We start from the raw sequence: 9,855 nt of genomic DNA, 5'->3' as shown, positions 1-9,855 counted from the left end.
CCAGCCCAGAGTTTCCCCTGGTGGCCACCGGCTGCTGACAGGTTTGGACCAACACTTAGACAAGCACTAGCCCGGGGGGTAAAATAAAGATGACCCTTGAGTCTGCAGAACCCAAGGGAAAAAAGGCTAGGTGGCAAATGGTAAAACCAAGGTTGGGCCTTGCTGGAGGAGTTTTATTCAAGGCGAACTGTCAAGGGGTTCCCATTATAACCCAACCGTGTAAGGAACGCAAAATCAAGGAACATAACACCGGTATGAAGGAAACTAGGGAGGCAAGAGTGGAACAAAACACCAGGCATAAGGCCGAGCCTTCCACCCTTTACCAACTATATAGATGCATTAAAGTAAACAAGATATAATAATGATATCCCAACAATAAACATGTTCCAATAAGGAACAAACTCCATCTTCACCTACAACTAGCAACATTATAAGAGGGGCTGAGCAAAGCGGTAACATAGCCAAACAACGGTTTGCTAGGACAAGGTGGGTTAGAGACTTGACATGACAATATGGGAGGCATGATATAGCAAGTGGTAGGTATCGCAGCATAGCAAAAGAGCGAGCAACTAGCAAGCAAAAATAGAAGTGATTTCGAGGGTATGGTCATCTTGCCTGCCAAGTTCTCAGAGGTTGACGAAAGCTTGATCCTCGAAAGCATACTCAACGGGTTCCTCGATCACAAACTCGTCTCCCGGCTCTACCCAAGGCAAGAACACAAGCAAAGGAAACCACAATCAACCATGGTGCAATGCGCAAGTAACATGACGCAAAACAAGGCATGAATGCGGGATGTGCTATGCAATGCATATGCGTGCTCTGGAAGGAAAAGATTGAATCAGGCCTCAACTTGGCAAACCAAGTACGCCACTGGAAATATGAGTTGATTTCGGTCGAAATCGATATAAAGATCACCGGAATCGGATGCACGGTTTGCAAATGGCAAGCAAAACAATAATGGCACAATTCTGCGATTAACAGCACGATGCCATCTAGAATGCAACAAGAAACTAAGCTACTGCACCCCAACATAGCAACAAAGCACATAGAAGTGATCTACTCAAGATGCTTGACAAAAGATGAACACTGAGCTACGGCTAAAACACACAAGAGCAGGTTCAAAAAAGCATGGCAAAAGGGCAAAAGATAACAACATCACAGACTTTGTGAAAATACTAACATGCCAGGAATTAACATCAGGAAGCAATGTTTAGAGCAAGATAACAACATGCTACAGGATCAAAACATAGCAAAACAAGGCATGGCATGAATCTACTCAAAGCATATAACAAAAGTCTCTTACTGACCATAAGCCAAAAAGGATCATAAGATATGATGGCACCCATGTAAACTTAGCAAGTTTCATTAATAGATTCAGACTTAGCAGAAAACTGGACATGGCATAAACAGAATTATGAAAGGCATGTTTGTGAGCTCGATGCACTCAACACAAGGCATTGCATGACAAACTAAGCATACTACCAGCAAGAAGACATGATGAAGAAGCTAAACATGGCAAGAACAATCTCATAGCATGCATGGATCAACTACAACAACCTTGGCAAAATTGATTAACACATAAACAATCTGGCAAGAACATTTTATAGCAAAAGTAGAGCAATATTGAGTCATGCTAGGGCACTCCATAAATGCAAACAAGGGCATGTATGGATAGAGCATAACAATATCGCAAAATCATCCTTACTGAACATACTCAAAAGAAGCATGGATCACCCTAAAGCAACAGGAATACATGGCATTAAAATAACAGCAGGGAAATGACTTAGTGAAATTCTAAGTCCCTGAAATCAGCAACATTACGAGAGCTACTTTGCATGCATGTGCTAGTCACCAAATTGATCACAAAAATACATGGCATACACCCCTGTAAAGATGGCATGGCATAGCCCAAAACACATGTAGAGCTCAAGGCCATATGCAGCACACAATAATCATGGAAAAAATGATAAATGTCCATAAACTGATAAGAATCGGCACCTAACATTTTATAGCACTCTTGCATCAACAATTTGGGCATCAAGATAGACTCAAACAAGCATGGCACAATGGAACAAAATGAAGAATACATCCAGATGAACAATTTGATATATTATGCGCATGAAACGGAGCTACGGTGATGAAGTTATGGCATGATGAAGAGGGGCACAAATTAAGAGGATCTGAGGACTTAGTCGTTTTCTGAAGAAAAAAACAGAGACGAGTGGGGAATAGGGAAAACGTGCTCAGGACGAGACTTAAGGCAGCTCACCCAGTGGGCTTGGCCCAGTTGACGTGGCAGCAATGCGGTGGGCCGGATCTAGGCACAGCGGCCCACAGACGCGGGAGGAGGCCCAGGGCGTCGTCCTCCTTGATCCCGCCTGGATCGAGGGAGGCAGGGGCGGCGGCGCTCCTCCGGCAAGGCGGGGCGGCACTCCGGCGAAAGGCCAGGGCGACCGGAAGAGCAAACGCGACGGGATCCGAGGCGGAGGACGACGTCGAACGCCATGGCGGCGGCGGATCTTGGCGCAGGCGCCGACGACGAGACAGGAAGGTTCCGGCGAGGCGTTCTCCGATGAACGGCGACCCGAGGCGCGAGGCTCCGACGCGGGTAGACGGCGGAGCTGACGTGCAGGGCGGGGACGCGGATGCCGAGGCGCTGGGGTGGAGACGAGGTCCGGCGCGGTGGCGGTGGTGAGAAACTCCGGTGAAGCGCCGGCGAGTAGCGGGCACGCGGCGGCAGCAAACGGGCCGGACAGGTCCGCGATGGGCCCGACGGGCCGGCGCGGTGGAGAGGAGCGGTCGGGACACGTGGCAAGCTGCGGTTGGGCGCGGGAGGCGGCGGAGCTGACGTGTCGCTCCGGGATTGCTCCGGGCGACGTGGCTGAGGGCGGTGGACATGTCCGGGCAGCGGGGTTTTTGTCCGGCGGCGCGGAGAGGAAGTTTGCTAGGGTTTCATCCGCGAGATTTCGGAGGGAGACACTTATTTATAGGTAGGGGGAGTTTGGAGAGTCCAAATGGAGTGCGGTTTTCGGCCACGCGATCGTGATCGAACGACCGAGAGGATAGAGGGGGTTTGGATGGGTTGTGGGCCACTTTGGAGGGGTGTTGGGCTGCAACACACATGAGGCCTTTACGGTTCCCCCGTTAACCGTTGGAGTATCAAACGGACTCCAAATGGCACGAAACTTGACAGGCGGTCTACCGGTGGTGTACCAAGGTCGCTTGGCAAATCTTGGTCCAATCCGAGAATGTTTAACACTCGCACACGCAAAGAGGCAAAAGGGGCGCAGGAGGACATAGGAGTGTCAAATCGTGAAACGGACAACGGGGAAAATGCTCAGATGCATGAGATGAACACGTATGCAAATGCGATGCACATGATGACATGATATGAAATGCATAACACGCAAACAAATGACAAGGCAACAACAACGAATAACTGAAAGACACCTGGCGCAACGGTCTCAGAGCATTACAGGTACCTAGACAACTGTATCCCCTCTTGTTGCTATGCACCACCTAGATGGATTTTGCGTGTGCGTAGGAATTTTTTTTGATATTACTGTGTTCCGCAACAGCAATATGATACGTTAGAGCCACAAGGGTTAATACATCGAATGTATTGGCAACTTTCACCGGAAACTATAACAGACCTAAATCATACTTTTGGGAAAAGTGTAGGTTGGTTTCTTTTCTAGAAAGCAATAAATGATTTTCCAATCTTTGTATATAGTTGGATCTACTCTATACATAGGACATATTGGGTACTCCAGCAGATCTGTAGCATACTTGGCCCACTGCATCACACAATAGCCCTAGAACTGCAATTCACTAGCTCAACCAATAGCATCACACCATCAGTGTCACCAAACAGAGGCATGTCCCATAGTTTAACCCATCAAAGTTAGTTATAAGAAATGTGATGATATCTTCCAGACAGCTCCCGACCGAGTTGCTCAAAATGTCCATAAATGAGGACACGACTAATCGTGATCGGTGTATACAGGCTACATAGGTTTGTGTACTTTACCTGCAAGGCCTGGTCACACACTTTTGCTGCTAAACTCCACTGGAGTAGCCAGATAGACAAAGATGAGACTTTTGGGAAGCAATAGCCCATACCACATGGCAGACCCATACAACCTTCATTCTAACTATCAGCTAGTCTGCCAGGTCAGGTTCCCATAACTTACTCGACAGGGCTCATATGAATCGCGGTTACACGTGAAAACTACTTACATGGAACTCGTATAATCCCTTTGAACTTGGATGACAGTCTCAACCTGCAAAGTTTCAAAGACCCAATCAAAGCCAATCCGCCCAGATGATTCATTCACTAAATTGTTATTAAATAGTTATCCAAATATAATAACCTGTCAACTAGTGTGGTCCCAACTCCATTGCTTCGTAGCAAGCTAAGCACTGTCTACATGATGTTATAATGGTTACAAGGAACAAGGTAATGAACCCGTGGTTAATCTACTAGGTATCCTATCAACAACGATATGATAATTATTTCCCTACATGCACTCCTATTGAAAAGTTCTACATGCACAAACTCCCACACCCGCTCGCATGCTACATCAGATGCCAACGTGCCAAGGTACTGCACCCAAATTCAAATGTGTATCCTATATCCCATTCTATATTATATATAGCTAAAAGAGTGATCCCCCCTACTTCTAATGTTCTTAACATGCATGCTTTCGCATCATCAAAATTGTTGTGGCTATTAGATTTACTAGCTTGATTCACCACCATTCGTTCGATCTATGCATGAGAATCCTCTACCATGCAACATGCATTAGTGCATTCTAAGTAAGTTTTAGATCAGTATTGCATTTAAATTGTGACATGCACTACAACCCACTACATATTTTTCCTAGCCATGCAACCATGCCACATCAACAAGCCATGTATGTAAGTTATAAGTTATATTTTTTTTCCACTAGCATATCGATGCAACGCTGCCACCTCATCATTTCATGCATGTAAGTCATTGGTTATTATTTTTTGCATTAGATTTTGTGTTCTCCTAGACATGGTACGTGTGTTGGGCGCTTGGAGCATACCTGTATGGCTGTACAGTTGACCTTCACTTGTTTATTAGAAACAACACTCTTTTCCTCTATTGCTAAATATCTACAACCCACTATATTTCTTCTAGCCATGCAACCATGTTACGTCAGCAAGCTATGCATATAAGTTACAAGTTATATTTTTTGCATTAGCTATATCCATTGGCACTGCCATGCCACATCATCGGTTCATGCATGTAAGTCATCCGTAATTTTTTTGCACTAAACACTGTGCTCTCATAGACACGGTATATGTGTTGGGAGGATAACCACATAGGTGATCCTTCACTCTTTTTAGAAATGTCACTCTTAACTGCAATCCAATTTTTATTCTCCTTTATACATCATTTTGTTATATGCTTTATATTTTCTTAATATTTTTGAAGGGTAAATCGAGAATACTGTTACATCTTAATTTCATTAGTTTTAGTTATTTGTGTAGCACCTAATTATGCATTTCTTTGAATAAGATTACCGCGTCAACCGCACAGGGTATCATCTAGCTAGACAGATAGATGATGTACCCAAGTGCACCCAGCAGCTCTGCCCCTTCCATCCTTGCATTGCATGATGCGCGGGTTGCTACTGAGAGACATTTCTGTGAAATGTGAATAAACACTTTACAGATTTGGCATGAGAACGGTAATCTCGATGGCAGGAAGCATGTTATAATAATAGTTTCACTTTGATGCGTCAAATATTCCAGCTTTGTTATGATAAAGGCAAATACGTACTAGGTAAATAATGGCAAGCAAGAGACCTCATCCCCACTATGAGAAGTACAAACTATGGCTTTACAAAGATGGGACCAAATAGGTGCGATTCTCAGACTGCAACCGTCGCTCCGTCAGAAACCATGCTGGTTGATCCAACAGGGGGAAAATCCTAGCCGAAAGCCTCATTTTTTAAGTGCATTCATCCTGTCTCTCAGGTAATACAGCTTAGCTCTCCTGACTTTCTTCCTGTCCAAGATCTTCATTTCTTTGATGTTTGGTGAGTAACTGAATGGAAAAGAGAAAGTCGCATCAGAAATATAATCCAAGCAAATACTTGATAGCTAATTAGGAGAAAGACATGTGGCCATTCAAACAACAATAAACTTAAAAAATCATAAATAATGGGAAGCTCAAATTAATCTAGCTAGTACTCCCTCTGTCCAGAAATATAAGATGCTTTGGATATTTCAATATGGACTACATATGGACAGAAATGAGTGAACAAACACACTAAAATGAGTCTATATACACCAAAATCAGAAAAAAGTTGGAAAATATTATAATAGTGGATCGGAGGTAGTATCATATATGCTGGCAAAGATGCAGGGGTTATATGTAATCATATGTCGATATCTTTCAAGTTTAATTCTAGTTATGCTAGGTCTAAATATTAAAAGTTGAATACATACATATAACTGCAGAACAGAGCACAAAGATCCTGAGAATCAAAAGAAAAAAAACATATAAACTGCTACTTGTAGCATTCTTTGAATGTATTTGTTTCCACAGAAAATGCAGAACAAACAAAGAAAAGGCCACAAGGTCAGAACAATTGGGATTTGAACATAACCGGATGACGTGTTTATGGAACTACAACCTCCACTTCGAACAGGAAGCTAAAAGGGCACAAGCAGTCATGTCAATCATTCCACAAAATAGCCAAAGGGATCATATGTGCCTACTTGGTACCAGAAACTAGCTGTGCCATCTCATCATTAACTTATTTCAGGGTCATTACCTAAGTATGTACCATAGCATGGACCAGAATATAGTATGCATGGATTTACAAGAAATGGAAGGACCAGATGAATCTAGTTTGATTGTTCTCATCGGCAAATGAGAAACTAGAGGAACATAAGGAAGTCGGCTGTTGATTATCTAGCCTAAACAGGAGACAGGGGATGGGAGTGTGACAAGATAAAACTAGCAAATGCAGGAGATGGGAAAGAGTGAGGAAAACAACTACTCCCTCCGTTCACAATATAAGATGTTCTATCTTTTTTCTGAATCGGATATATATAGACACGTTTTAGTGTGTTTATTCGCTCATTTCAGTCTGTATGTAGTCCATATTGAAATATCCAGAACATCTTATATTTGTGAACGGAGGGAGTAGCAAATAGGGGAGAGTCCTCCCACAAGTTAGCCCTTGGGCCTCTCCCCCAACATCAGCAATACCAGCATGACAAAAACTTTACTACCTGAGCAGTGAGCAGTCTCTCAGTTCTGCAAACATCCAACTAGATTTCTCACACAGGAATTACACAGCTACAGTTTCACTGGCCTTAATTTATCCGGGGATATTGTTAGGTATTTTCTTTTTGAGAGAAAGGATATTGTAAGGTTACTCACAAACAAGGGACAAGAACTCCCTGTCTGATATCCTAACGGACAGGGAGAAGTAGCCCACTAAGAACATGACATTTAGTGGTTGTTGAATTGTTGCCAGATTTGAATAAAGGATATAACAGAACCAAGAGGTACTTCAATCTCAGCATGATATGTTCCAAGACAAAGCAGTATAAATATTTCAAAAAACAATGGAGTAGAAGAGCACATGTTTGGTTTGACTTACAGTGGAAAGACGGACTCAACTCCCACACCAGCTACTAATCTACGCAATCTGAAGGTTGTATTTATCCCAGCATTGCGCCTTGCTATCACAATCCCTTTCAATGTAGATTCTCGCCGTTTGTTCTCAGGAACTTGCTGTTTATTCACAGGATCAGTGCCAGAAATGTATCCGGAGAGCGCTAAAGCAGGAATGTGAAATGCTATACCAATCTCATCTGAACGATGCATCCAGGCTGCACATCAGGGATCTCCCTCTCCGAACGGACCTTATCAACCGCCTCTTTGTTCAAGATCTGCAAACCCAGACAAAGAATATAACAAGCAGTTTTATGCTTTTGCGGTAACATTGCGGCTACTGGATGTTATATACTTAGTAGACTAGTAGTTCCTGCAAGTAACACAAAGTTTACATTCATAATGTGCCTGGCAGTCTTGTCGGGCCTCTTGAACTTGATGCGTGGGGGGTGCTCAACCGCAGGGGAGCTGGAATCGTCCTCGTCCGAGGCAACCTCAGCACTTCCCACCGTCGACAAACCCCTCGGCATGAGAACCTCCGCGCAGAAACCAGAGGAAGCAGTCACACCATGACATGAAATGAACCGATTCTGCACGCAAAGAAATTGATCCATATGACATGACCTGGACAAATTCGAAGAAGACACAAAAGAGGACAAGAATCCTACCCCAGTTGGAGGAGTGAACCCGCAAGTGCTGAGGTGTTTGATGGCCGAGGATGGCGGCGTAGCCCCCGGCTGAGTGGCTACAGGAGCAGCAAACTCCAGGAGCCTCGCCGCAGCCCCGCGGCTTCCGGCTCGGCAGACATTCCGGAGCAAAGATTGCATCCTGAGGCCCGCACGCTGCGAAGAAATTGCGGAGTAAACCAGGGGCGGATCCAGTATAGGACATGGGTCATAATTTTTGCAAGAAATCGAAGTTAGTGGGTACTCTACAATGCTGCTGTGCTGGTAACTGTGTCAGATCCGGATACAAATATCTGCATCAGGGTTCCGGGTGCTCGGTTATGGAAAGATGAAAGGGAAGGGAAGGGCGTACCAGGTGGTTGGATGCTCGTCGCCGGCGAAGGGGCAAGACGAAGAGGGCGGCGCCGCCAGGAAAGAGAGGGAGAGAGAGGGGAACGGGAGGGCTGGTGAAAGAACAGAGACTTACGTCAGGCGACGAGCCGGCCCAGGCCCAGCGGGAAACAGCGACCCAGCTCGGGGGCAGGAATTGGCCCGTTTCTCTATTTTCCGTTCTTTCTTTTCCCTGCAATCTTTATGATTATTAGTTTATTGTATTTATTTCTTCAAGAAAATTTGTAGTGGATGCATGTTTTATTAGGTAACACGGTAATTAAACATAAATATTACAGTATAAAACAATCCTCCCAATAAAGCAATACTGGATCCCATGTTCGAAAGAAAAGATAAACGTAGCAGCTTAAATAAAAGCATCAGGAAATATATGTGATTTGTTTCATAAAATAGGAAGGTATTAAATGCATCTCCAGCCTCATCATGAGAAAAATGTTCGAGCTTCATGTAAAAATTGTTCTAGCTTATACTAGTGACCATGTGGTACATCTGGTGGCAGCGGAGACAAGCGGTGAAAGGGGAAACCATACAGACCCGTGACAGAACGGCCTTGTCGATTAGGGTACTGACTACAAATTTTGTATGAGCAAATTCACCAAACCAGCCAAGCCGAAAGATAGACCGGATATGGAGGAAACCTGACTCAGGTATTGTGAAAATCAACGTGGACACGTCTTTTCATGCTGATACATGGCCGGGGCTTGTGGAGCCGTTGCAAGAGATGACCAAGGGAATTTCGTTGCAGCGGCAAGCTGGGTTTTGGCTTATGTCCCTTCGGGAGATAGAAATTAATGCAATCAGGTATAGGCTGATCCTTGCTGCTAATATAGGATGCACCAAAATTGCTATTGAATCAGACAACATGAATGCTCTTGAGGCGGCTCCAGACCCAGATACCTACATGGAAGGTGATGCTGCAATTATAGTTGAATCAACAATCTTGGCGATGGAGTTTTCAACTGTTAGTTGTGTTCGATGTTGTAGGTGTTGAGTATATGTGCTATGTGCATATTGTGTATTGGGTCTACCTTCTAGTTTCTTATATAGTTGAGGCCCGTGACCCATTTTATATATCATATATACGTGTCTATGCACGAAGAGCCAGAGGCGGAGGGG

The 9,855-nt window shown here is 44.3% G+C and overlaps 1 protein-coding gene across 2 annotated transcripts; it reads right to left on the bottom strand.

Annotated features, from left to right (window-relative positions):
• Positions 1–5,742: 5,742 nt before the first annotated feature.
• Positions 5,743–8,827, bottom strand: LOC123086649 (50S ribosomal protein L19, chloroplastic). 2 transcript variants are annotated; one of them, XM_044508425.1, is made up of 6 exons: positions 8,702–8,827; positions 8,332–8,505; positions 8,059–8,253; positions 7,855–7,941; positions 7,650–7,783; positions 5,743–6,079 (listed from the first exon to the last, which is right to left on the bottom strand). In XM_044508425.1, exons 2-6 carry the CDS (start codon positions 8,488–8,490, stop codon positions 5,977–5,979), a joined length of 678 nt encoding a protein of 225 aa, XP_044364360.1. In that variant the 5' UTR covers positions 8,491–8,505; positions 8,702–8,827; the 3' UTR covers positions 5,743–5,976. The 2 variants fall into 2 exon arrangements, with proteins under 2 accessions (XP_044364360.1, XP_044364359.1); XM_044508424.1 differs by having other exon boundaries at positions 8,059–8,505.
• Positions 8,828–9,855: the final 1,028 nt, after the last annotated feature.

The sequence above is a fragment of the Triticum aestivum genome, chromosome 4A (assembly GCF_018294505.1).
Source record: "Triticum aestivum cultivar Chinese Spring chromosome 4A, IWGSC CS RefSeq v2.1, whole genome shotgun sequence".
Taxonomy (NCBI): domain Eukaryota; kingdom Viridiplantae; phylum Streptophyta; class Magnoliopsida; order Poales; family Poaceae; genus Triticum; species Triticum aestivum.
This window is presented reverse-complemented; position numbering and strand designations above follow the sequence as displayed.

Excerpts from the sequence above, each read along its gene's own strand:
- LOC123086649 (XM_044508424.1), bottom strand. The coding sequence starts at position 8,490 with ATGCAATCTTTGCTCCGGAATGTCTGCCGAGCCGGAAGCCGCGGGGCT. Across the intron at positions 7,784-7,854 it reads GCATCGTTCAGATGAGATTG|CAAGTTCCTGAGAACAAACG; the intron begins GTATAGCATTTC and ends GTGAATAAACAG. Across the intron at positions 6,080-7,649 it reads GTTGAGTCCGTCTTTCCACT|TTACTCACCAAACATCAAAG; the intron begins GTAAGTCAAACC and ends TTTTCCATTCAG.